This window comes from Oncorhynchus clarkii, chromosome 12, assembly GCF_045791955.1.
Source record: "Oncorhynchus clarkii lewisi isolate Uvic-CL-2024 chromosome 12, UVic_Ocla_1.0, whole genome shotgun sequence".
NCBI lineage: Eukaryota > Metazoa > Chordata > Actinopteri > Salmoniformes > Salmonidae > Oncorhynchus > Oncorhynchus clarkii.
This window is the reverse complement of record NC_092158.1, coordinates 30,870,312-30,882,470: the sequence shown is the minus strand read 5'-3', so window position 1 is coordinate 30,882,470 and position 12,159 is coordinate 30,870,312. Positions and strand designations below refer to the sequence as shown.

The 12,159-nt window shown below is 42.0% G+C and overlaps 1 protein-coding gene across 1 annotated transcript; it reads right to left on the bottom strand.

Annotated features, from left to right (window-relative positions):
• Positions 1-4,695: 4,695 nt before the first annotated feature.
• LOC139423039 (uncharacterized) lies at positions 4,696-9,658 on the bottom strand. The gene is made up of 2 exons (XM_071174626.1): positions 8,658-9,658; positions 4,696-7,450 (listed from the first exon to the last, which is right to left on the bottom strand). The coding sequence occupies exons 1-2, from the start codon at positions 9,304-9,306 to the stop codon at positions 6,702-6,704; spliced, it is 1,398 nt and encodes a 465-aa protein (XP_071030727.1). The 5' UTR covers positions 9,307-9,658; the 3' UTR covers positions 4,696-6,701.
• Positions 9,659-12,159: the final 2,501 nt, after the last annotated feature.

Sequence of the window (12,159 nt, the reverse complement as noted above, 5' to 3'; positions counted from 1 at the left end):
ATGGGGTTTCCAACTCTACTAATGGTTCTCTCACAAACGTGCGCTCTAGCTAACAATTGCTGCTAACAAATAGCTAATATGCACACTTTTGGCTAGAGCGCATGTGTAACCTACATGAGATTATTATGGCCAAAAGAGCGAGATTTTATATTTTTCTTAAACGGCAGCATAACATCGATTATGTCACCAGAATACAATCATCACCTTCACGTATTTAATCTGTAGTGGTGGAAAATGTACCCAATCTTCATACTTAAAAAAAAAAAATGCCGACAGTAAAAGTCACCCAATAAAATACTACTCAGTAAAAGTCTAAAAGTATTACATTTTGAACATACTTAGGTATAAAAGTATAAATAATTTCAAATTCATTATATTAAGCAAAACAGACAGCAACATGTGTTTTTATATTTACGGATAGTCAGGGGCACACTCCAAAATTCAGACATAATTTACAAACAAAGCATGTGTGTTTAGTGAGTTGTAAATTGTTCTCTTGGTAAGTGCGTGAATTGGATCATTTTCTTGTCCTGCTAAGCATTCAAAATGTAAAGAGTAGGCCTACTTTTGTGTGTCAGGGAAAATGTATGGAGTAAAAAGTACATCATTTTGTTTAGGAATCTAGTGAAGTAAAAGTTGTCAAAAACATAAATAGTAAAGTACTGATACCCCCAAAAATTACTTTAGTACTTTAAATGATTGTTACATTCACTATATATACAACATTATGTGGAGGAATAAGCAGCCTGTAAGGTACAAAAAGGGGAAGTGGAGCTGTGACAGAACGGTTTTTGGTGAGGTCATTCAACAATTCAAGCTCTCTTGATAGGTAAACCTATCAAATTCTAGATTTACAATTACTTTATTTCCCCAAATGGTTTAATGTGAGTGATGTCAATTCAGGTACATACAAATCCATTGTGCTGATTTTACAATATCCTTTTAAGTGAAATACAGTAAAGTAGATTTTTTTTTCCACAGATGTGTGGTGTTGCCCAGTCCTCCACCTACCTGTTGGAGTTAAAGACCAGAGAGGTGAATAGCGCAGGTTGGTAGAGAGGAGAGGATGGGTTAGGGGTGCGTTTGACAGAGAGTCTGTCGCATCCCCCCCATGTGTCCTGTCAAGAGTGCTGATCCACATTGCACAAATAAGCCAAAGTCAGAGAGACACTGTCTGTCTTCAACACATTGCATTTGTTGCAGAGCAAAGATAACTTTTGCAAGGCACTGTTTCATCCCACTTGGCGTTTTTCCTATTTGTTGCATTATAACCTGTAATTTAAATTGATTTTTATTTGGATTTCATGTAATGGACATACACAAAATAGTCCAGATTGGTGAAAAAAATAACTTGTTTAAAAAAATTGTTTTTTTAAGTGGTGCGTGCATATGTATTCACCCACTTTGCTATGAAGCCCCTAAATTAGATCTGGTGCAACCAATTACCTTCAGAAGTCACATAATTTGTTAAATTAAGTCCACCTATGTGCAATCTAAATGTCCTGTCACATGATCTCAGTAATTATACACCTGTTCTGAAAGGCCCCAGAGTCTGCAACACCACTAAGCAAGCGGCAACATGAAGACCAAGGAGCTCTCCAAACAGGTCAGGGACAAAGTTGTGGAGAAGTACAGATCAGGGTTGGGTTATAAAAAATATCAGAAACTTTAAACATCCCACAGAGCACCATTAAATCCATTGTAAAAAATGGAAAGAATATGGCACCACAACAAAGCTGCAAAGAGAGGGCCACCCACCAAAACTCACAGAACAGGCAAGGAGAGCATTAACCAGAGAGGCAATAAAGAGAACAAAGAGACCAAAGATAACCCTGAAGGAGCTGCAAAGCTCCACAGCAGAGATGGGAGTATCTGTCCATAGGACCACTTTAATTCATACACTCCACAGAGCTGGGCTTTATGGAAGAGTGGCCAAAAAATGCCATTGCTTAAAGAAAAAAATAAGCAGACATGTTTGGTGTTCCCCAAAAGGCATGTGAGAGACTCCCCAAAGATATGGAAGAAGGCACTCTGGTCAGATGAGACTAAAATGTAGCTTTTTGGCCATCAAGGAAAACTTTATGTCTGGCGCAAACCCAACACCTCTCATCACCCCGAGAACACCATCCCAACACCAGTGAAGCGTGGTGGCAGCATCATGCTGTGGGGATGTGTCTCATCGGTAGGGACTGGGAAACTGGTCAGAATTGAAGGAATGATGGATGGCGCTAAATACAGGGAAATTCTTGAGGGAAACCTGTTTCAGTCTTCCAGAGATTTGAGACTGGGATGGAGGTTCACCTTCCAGCAGGACAATGACCATAAGCATACTACTAAAGCAACACTCGACTGGTTTAAGGGGAAACATTTAAATGTCTTGGAATGGCCTAGTCAACGCCCAGAACTCAATCCAATTGAGAATCTGTGGTATGACCTGAGATTGCTGTACACCAGCGGAACCCACCCAACTGGAAGGAGCTGGAGCAGTTTTGCCTTGAAGAATGGGCAGAAATTCCAGTGTTTAGATGTGCCAAGCTTTTGAGACATACCTCAAGAGACTTGCAGCTGTAATTTCTGCAAAAGGTGGCTTTACAAAGTATTGACTTTTGAGGGGTGAATAGTTATGCATGCTCAAGTTGTTTTTTTGTCTTATTTCTTTCACAATAAAAAATATTTTTCATCTTCAAAGTGGTAGACATGTTGTGTACATCAAATGATACAAACCCCACAAAAAATCATTTTAATTCCAGGTTGTAAGGCAACAAAATAGGAAAAATGCCAAGGGGGTGAATACTTTCGCAAGCCACTGTACATTTAAATAAGAGTTTATTAAATGTACTGTAGAGCATATGTGGGAAACAGTATGGATAAATAAAAGGGTATTACAATCATATACCAAATACACTTCAAATTAGTGGATATTGCTAATTCAGCCACATGACAGATGTATACAATCGAGCACACAGCAATGCAATCTCCAAAGACAAACAGTAGAATGGCCTTACTGAAGAGTTCAGTGACTTTCAATGTGGCACCATCATAGGATGCCACCTTCCCAAAAGTAATTTCATAAAATATCTGCCCTGCTAGAGCTGTCCCGGTCAATGGCAAGTGCTGTTATGGTGAAGTGGAAATGTCTAGGAGCAACAACGGCCCAGCCGCAAATTGGCAGGCCACACAAGCTCACAGAACGGGACCGCCAAATGCTGAAACGCATAAAAATATTTTGTTCTCAGTAGCAACCATCACTACAGTTACAAACTGCCTCTGGAAGCAACGTCAGCACAATAACTGTTAATTGGGCACTTAATGAAATGGGTTTCCATGGCCGAGCAGCTGCACATAAGCCCAAGGTCAACATGCGCAATGCCAAGCGTCAGCTGCAGCGGTCTAAAGCTCACCGCCATTGGGAAAGGGGGATACCTAGTCAGTTGTACAATTGAATGCCTTCAACTGAAATGTGTCTTCTGCATTTAACCCAACCCCTCTGAATCAGAGAGGTGCGGAGTGCTACCTTAATCGACATCCACATCTTTGGCGCCCGGGGAACAGTGAGTTAACTGTCTTGCTCAGGGTCAGAACAACATATTTTTTTACCTTGTCAGCTCAGGGATTCGATCCAGCAACCTTTCGGTTACTGGCCCAACGCTCTAACCAATAGTCTCATTGTACTCTGGAGCAGTGGAAACGCGTTCTTGGGAGTGAAGAATCAAGCTTCACCATCTAGCAGTCCGACGGACAAATCTGGGTTTGGCGGATGCCAGGAGAACGCTACCTGCCCGAATGCATAGTGCCAACTGTAAAGTTTGGTGAAGGAGGAATAATGGTCTGGGGTTGTTTTTCATGGTTCAGTGTAGGCCCCTTAGTTCCAGTGAAAGGAAATCTTAACGCTACAGCATACAACGACATTCTAAACGATTCTGAGCTTCCAACTTTGTAGCAGAGTTTGGGGAAGGCTCTTTCCTGTTTCAGCATGACAATGCACAAAGCACAAAGCGTGGACCATACAGAAATGGTTTGTCGAGATCGGTGTGGAAGAACTTGACTTGCCTCCACAGAGCCCTGACCTCAACCCCATCGAACACCTTTAGGATGAATTGGAACGCCGACTGTGAGTCAGACCTAATCACCCAACATCAGTGCCTGACCTCACTAATGCTCTTGTGGCTGAATGAAAGCGAGTCCCCGCAGCAATGTTCCAAAATCTAGTGGAAAGCCTTCCCAGAAGAGTAGAGGCTGTTAAAGCAGCAAAGGGGGGACCAACTCCATATTAATGCCCATGATTTTGGAATGAGATGTTCGATGAGCAGGTGTCCACATACTTTTGGTCATATAACATACTTTACGCCACTGTTCATCTGTAGTCTAATAAACTGCACGCTTTCCAGACAAGTCGTAGTGGGAGGACCACACACCATATCAAGTTTACTTCGATATGATGGTTATTATATCAATATATGCACATAAAGGCTTTTCCACTGCCATTATTCGCATAATTAATTTTACCGACACATAAAGATCCTACTATGTTGAATAAACAAATGATCTGTCAGCATTTATAAAATTGTACTAAAACATCCTGTTTCCATCGCAGCTGTCGTGATTATTTTTTTATATGGTATGACTTTACCTGCATAAAAACTGTGGATGGAAATGTGGTTTATGAAAACACAACAAATACAGTACCAGTCAAAATTTGGACACACCTACTAATTCAAGAGTTTTTCTTTATTTTTTACAATTTTCTACTTTGTTGAATGATAGTGAAGACATCAACACTATGAAATAACACATATGGAATCATGTAGTAACCAATGAAGTGTTAAACAAATCAAAATATATTTTAGGCCTGATTCACAGTCTCCTCTGAACAGTTGATGTTGAGATGTGTCTGTTACTTGAACTCTGTGAAGCATTTATTTGGGCTGCAATCTGAGGTGCGGTTATCTCTAATAAACTTATCCTCTGCAGCTGGGTCTTCCTTTCCTGTGGCAGTCCTCATGGAGAGCTAGTTTCATCATAGTACTTGGCTTTTGCAACTGCACTTGAAGAAACTGTCAAAGTTTCAGGATTGACTATTAGTTTTTTTTATTTAACTAGGAAGTCAGTTAAGAACAAATTCTTATTTACAATGATGGCCTCGGAACAGTGGGTTAACTGCCTTGTTCAGGGGCAGAACAACAGATTTTTACCTTGTCAGCTCGGGGATTCAATCCAACCTTCCGGTTACTGGCCCAACTCTCTAACCACTAGGCTACCCGACTGACGTTTGTCTTAAAGTAATGATGGACTGTCGTTTCTCTTTGCTTATTTGAGCAGTTCTTGCCATAGTACGTAACTTGGTCTTTAACCAAATAGGACTATCTTCTGTATACCATCCCTACCTTGTCACAACACAACTGATTGGCTCAAATGCATAAGGGAAAGAAATTCCACAAATTAACTTAAGGCACACCTGTTAATTGAAATGCATTCCAGGTGACTACCTCATGAAGCTGGTTGAGAGAATGCCAAGCATGTGCAAAGCTGTCATCAAGGCAAAGGGTGGCTACTTTGAATAATCTTTAATCTAAAATATATTTTGATTTGTGTAACACTTTTTTGGTTACTACATGATTCCATGTGTTATTTCATAGTTGATGTCTTCACTATTATTCTACAATGGAGAAAAATCTTGCTGTTACATGATTGTACAAAACACAGGGCCCTAGATGAGCAATGCCAGACAGCAAGGACGGGTAGTATAGCTATCTGCATTTTATGATGTGTAGAACATATTGTAATAACTATATTTTATCATGAATAAACTTTGTGTCTTGGGTACTGTTTATGAAGTCATATTTTACTGTAACAATATTAAACAAAATAATCCAACACCACTCTGAAAATGCGACTTTTTTTTAGGTAAATCAAAAACGTACAACATAAATTCATTGCTGTTCAAAATGAACAGGCTAATGTAAACAATATACAACAGAAGCATCACGTTAAATACATATTTTCCCTTCAGTTTTAGCTTTATAATTATAGTGTTAAACTGTTGATAAAGATCTGCATGTAAATCCAACTAAAATACACTATTAATTTCTGTATTGTGCTATCAACTCAGCCAAAGTGTTCTGTATTTCCATTTTACCAAGTGTGAAGTTAACGAAAATCAACCCTTGATGCTAAACTGTTGTATAAACCTTTCCAGGCAGAATCTGCAGACCTGCTCATATCTGTGACTGCATAATGAACACCATTTTATGCCAATTAAGAACATTGTGAACAAGCAGTAATAGAAATAGATTATTCTTTACTTTTTTTACCCTCCTTTCTCCCAAAATTTCGGAACCGCTAGAGTGCGATGAGCACTAACCCGGACGACGCTGGGCCAATTGTGCGCCATCCTATGGGACTCCCGGCCAAAGCTGGTTGTGGCACAGCCCGGGAATGAACCCGGGTCTGTAGTAACACCTCTAGCACCGCGATGCAGTGCCTTAGACCGCTGCTCCACTCGGGAGGCCCAGAAAAGGAAAGGGTAACTAACCACTCACTAGCTTACCTGAAATATATGATTCTTACATGATCAGCTTGTGTACATTGTCAATTAAATAATATTCACTTTGATTAGGGTGAACTTAACACACAAAATGAGTACCATCATATCATGTTTACAAAATATGTTTGTATGAATGGGTGTACCAAATCCATCCTGATTAGGAATCCAGGGACTGTGAGTGGAGGTGTGGCCATGTATAGGAGGGCCCTGCTTGGAGTAGAGACAGTGCCACTACCGGGTGGGGTGTGGTGGGAGCAGGTGAGTGGGTCAGCCTGTGCTTCTTGAGCTGGCCTAGCTCCCTGAAACAGCAGCCACACTGGGCACAGCGGTAGGGCCTCTCCCCAGTGTGGATGCGCTGGTGCTTATGCAGACTGTCCAGGTGTCGGAAACGCTTCTCGCAATACCTGCAGGGATATGGCCGCTCACCCGTGTGAATGCGCTGGTGTGTCTTCAGGCAGTAGAAGCGGCGGAATCCCCGGCCACACACATTGCAGCGATGCACCTTATCCGAGCTCTCCCTTCGGACTTCAAAAGCCCCTAGAAGACCAGCGTCCCCTGCAGAGGGTGGGACAGACCCCATGAAGTTACCATCATTGTCACCATCATTATCAATGTGAGCTGGCATCTGTGGCAGTTGTTGTGATGACCCAGGGAGGTGGGACTCCAGCATACTTGGGACCTCAGGGTCGTTTTCAATTTTAACTGTTCTTTTAACTTCATCCACCTCATCGAGCACCTGGATCAGGCCCAGGTCATTCACATTGCCTGCTGGGTGACTCTGTCCCATCTTCAACTCAAAGTTGGTAATAGAAGTTCTGTGAGGGTCCTCTGCTGCCACTGTTCCTCCCTCCTGCTCCTGTTGAATTATTCCAGAGTCCTCTCCTCCAGTTGCACGGACTTTGTACTCTGAGAGATAAATTATATCATCATGATCAGTAGGAGACTTTTCATTTGTTGAGTATGTGAAAATAGGGGAATTCCATGCCAGCATAGCCTGAATATATTTTTGGTATCTCAGATTGTTCTGACAATTATCACATAGAAACTTAATTGGGAAGATGGATGTTTGATATGCTTTTTACATTTGTAATCATGATAAAAAATAATTAAAAAATAAGTGGCAATTTGAGCCCTTTTTAGACCTATACATGGACCCAATGATCCATGAACCGTACATGATACAGACAACAGCTTAATGTCGTTATACTCCTAATAGAGTGCTCTAAAATATGGAGAATCGCTATATTATAAAATACAATTTTACACATGCATTTATTCAACATTAAAACTAATATTAATATTTCAAAAGTACCCTTTTTGATTTGGTACATTTTTAGACATTGTTTTAAACAATATACAAGTATGTCACATTTCCTGAGTGGGGACTGTTACTTTTAAAGTTCTGATAAATTTTATGAACAATACAGTGAATGAAAAAATGGATTCAAGGGGAACACAGTGGTCCTCTGTACCTCAGTTGGTAGAGCATGGCGCTTGTAATGTCAGGATAGTGGGTTAGATTCCCGGGACCACCCACATGTAAAATGTATGCACGCATGACTGCAGGGTGAATTGGATAACAGCATCTGCTAAATGGCATATATTATAACTCCCTCTGATGGTGATTTGCTGAATCCTACAGGTGGGTGGTGGTTGGTTAATGAACTATAATGTCAATTTCTATGTATAAAATTGATCATTTCTTCAAAAGTGGCAGAGCCCACTCTGGAAATGTGATGTGTTTGATGAGTATATTGTTGCAAACAATGTCTAAAAAATAAGCCAAATCAAAAAGGGCATCTTATGTTGAATACATTTGTGAATTTTTTTCTAAAGAATATAGCCACACTCCATATTTTAGAGCACACTATTGAGGAGTATAATGACACCAACATGTCTGAATCATGTACGGTTCACAAATCATAGTCTTTCAGGAACCACGTGTCATTTTTTTCTCAAATTGTTTGTGAAAAGGGTCAAATGCATGTTAAACATCCTTTCTCCCAATGAAGTTGTGAGAATTAACTATAAAATCTGAGATACCCTAAATATTTTTGGGCTGAGCTGGAGTGGAATCGCCCAGTATAAATGTCTGTGTAGGGCGTAAGCCTACCTTTCTCTGCAACCCCATCGTCTGTAATGTAGAATTGACCCTCTGTATCCTCCTCAGTGTGATGAGATGAGTTTCCAACCTCTAATTGTGGCACTTTTGATGTTTGTGAGGGATTGGTAGAAGAGACAGTGGAGGATGTCCGTATTCTTCTCAAGTTTTCGCTGCTCCTGGGCCATTCATGCTGCACTGTTGGTAAGCAAAGACCTACACTGGGGAGTGACTTAGAAAACTGTGATCGTGTGGATGAGGCTCGAAACGACTTGGGGCCACGGGTCGTGAGCATATTGGAAGGACTCCCCGAAGCAGTGGGGGGAAAGAGAAAAGGAGACTCTTCCGAACCAGGTCCTAAAGCACCCGATCTAGGCTGGTTGTGATTAAGAAGTAAACACTGTTTGATGTTCTTTTCGGCTGCTGTCATGTAGTACCGTGTTGCTTTGAGTTCACCCTCAGATACGTCAAGTCTCTCTCTCAAACTTTGGTTCTCACGATGAGACTCAGCAGCAGCAGTCCGAGCTGCGGCCAGTTTGATACCGACTACTCTAGCAGTTTCCTTCAAAACGGCTTCTACTGCACACCTCACTGCCTGTTCGATGGTCGACGCAAGTTCATATTTGAGGAAAGAGACACTGGTCTCCATCGTCAAACTCATGGTAGTGATTAGCTTGACGTTATGTTATCAACAGTTCGAAAAAGTTTCAAATGCAAAATAACAGAAGCCTCGGGATTCAGTCCTTGTGGTTTGGTAAGCAAGGTAACTAACGTTAACTGGCCACCGTGTTAGCTAGCTAACGTTGGTTCGATAGCAAGCCGTCTAGTTAGCCTCTGGCCAGACAACATACTTACTGTTTGCAATTCTTAAGAAAATAGCTTTTAACTCAAACAAATAAACAGCTAAATGAGTCAACTTGTTTCTCAAACAATCTCACTCAAAAACGTGATTTTTTTTCTTCCGCCAACTCACCTCCCCACGTATTCGTTTTTGAGTGTCGCATGGTTATGACGTCAAACGGTGTATTCTTCTTCTTTAACAGCAGTTGGCATCCAACGTTATGGTGCATTACCGCCACCTACTGTACTGGAGTGTGGGGCAGAGACAGGGAGAAACTAAATCCCACCTGCCGGCCCCGTTGCTATTAAAAAAAAGATAACAAAATATTTGAGACTATATCTAATGACGTTCTACTCAATATACTTTTTAAACTAATTTCCTGTATCCCCTTCTCCCTCATACAAGATCTCAGCCTCTCTTTCCCTCTGATACTGCCCACACTGTAGCAATACATGCTCCACAGTATGTGTTTCATGGCAATAACCATACTTTCCTGTTGGATGCTTTCCTATCACATTTAAGGTGTTATTCAACCGGCTGTGTCCCACCCTTAATCTTGTAAAAATAGCCTCCTCTCTTCTGTCCCTTCCTGTCGTCCTCCCCTCCCCAACTTTCTTCTGTACTTGAAATAAATGCCTGCCCTTAGTATCTCTATTCCATTGCTCCTGTCATCTGTGCAGCATCACTGTCCATAACAGGCTTTTTTCCTCTGCCTTGCTCTTTGAAACTACTTTACTTTACTGACTTTATTGTCCCCATGGGGAAATTGTGTTGCAGTGTCATGTACACGTTTAAGTGGCGTTTAACAACATCAACATCCCCACTATTAAGTGCTTGTGCCCAAGAACACTAAGGAAACCTGCCTAAATGACTACCGACCCATAGCACTCATGTCTGTAGCCATGAAGTGCTTTGAAAGGCTGGTCATGGCTCACATCAACCCATAAACCCTAGACCCAATCCACCAATCAGATGGATCAACACCCTCCCTATCTTTCTATAGTATCTCAAACACTTCTAGATCAAATACTAGCCATGTTGAATTTACAGGAATAGCTCCCGTTGGACTAAACTCCCTTCCATACAGTCCCATCTCCTTCGCATTACCCACCCACCCAAAACTTATGTTCTGTCTTTGCTTATGTACCCAGCATGCCTCTAAAATCCCTTTCACAGGATGAGACACCCCATGTCCCTGTAGGTTGACCCAATAATTCATTGCCAGCTGCTGTCTCCTAATCTGCAATGGCATATCCCCCATCTCCACCTGTAGTGTGTCTCATCACTAAAATGGGCCAACATAACATAGTACACCTCATCTTTCCCAGGTGAAGTTAACCCTGCCTTACCTATTGCCCTTTTCACCACTGCCATGGTAAATGGTGCATTCAAGGCATAATTTACATTCTCCTTCCTATCCAGCACTCCAGGATGCTTTTCTCTCATTCTCTCTCTCCCCCTCTGCTCCAGAGCTATTCACTTGGACAAACACTTAGGCCATCATCTCTGCCTTCTCCTCATGTTACTGCCACATCCTTCCCACTCATCAACTGTGGATAATCCCACTCTCTTCTGACCCCACTCATCCTTTTAATCATCCCCAACACTTCTCCCACAGGTGTCGTCCTTCCAATGGCGTCACAGGACTGACGCCAACATGACCTCTTTCCCTGACGGATAGTTATCCTCACCAGAGCCTGCTTATATTGAATCAGATGTTGGAAGTTATGTGTCCTTTTCAGTACTCTAAATGCCCTGTTCCTGCTCCTCACAATATCCCCACACTCCTCCGTCTACCATGGGACTATTTTCCTTCTCCTCCTCCCCCTTCCCTGAACTCTTAGGTACAGCCTCAGTAGCTGCCTCCATTAACACAGTTCTCACCCAGTTATTCATATTATCCACATCCCCTCTCATATCCACCCGAGCCATCACCTGCTCACTCAACTCCTGAAACAAATCCCACTTTGCCTACTCCATCCACTGACACCTCCTCCTCCCTCCGGCCTACTGTGCACACTATGGAGTAATGATCACTCCCTACTGTTGAGGTCCAAGGCAGACTTCACCACCCAAAAAATCTCCCCCCCCCTCCCTACAAAGCGTTTTGTATGCATTAAAATCCCCACACCACATTACCATAATTCTATCTTGGCCCTCCACCCTCTCCAGCACCCCCAGGTCCAATATCTGACATTATAGTAGTTCACTACCAATAGCACCCCTCCTCTCAACCACACCTCCACCATCACGTATTCCTGTTCAATAGCATTTGGCAACCAACTTTAAGGTGCCTTACCGCCATCAACTGGACCAGAGAGTGGACCAGAGACAGTGAAGGTCTAAATCCTACCCAATATTCTCATCTCCATAAGGAAACAAAATACATCATTAAATAATATATTCCCTGAAGATTTACCCAACAGTTCACTTAATCCTGGCTCTTCATCCGCATTACTCCTCAAATATAATAACAATCGCTCACTTTCTTCGCATATTTCTGGCACTGAACAAGAACAGATTCCACTGTCTCCATCTTCTCCTCCCAGTCGGATGTTTTCCGACCAATTTCAATGTACTATTGACCCTTGTGTGTCCCAGTCTTAGCCTTGTGTTTACACTTTCCTCCCTTCTCTCTTGGCCTGAGGACATCCTGCCCCCACCTCTTCCCGT

Coding starts and splice junctions, on each gene's coding strand:
- LOC139423039 (XM_071174626.1), bottom strand. CDS start 9,306: ATGAGTTTGACGATGGAGACCAGTGTCTCTTTCCTCAAATATGAACTT. Junction 7,451..8,657: donor CGATGGGGTTGCAGAGAAAG/GTAGGCTTACGC, acceptor TTTATCTCTCAG/AGTACAAAGTCCGTGCAACT.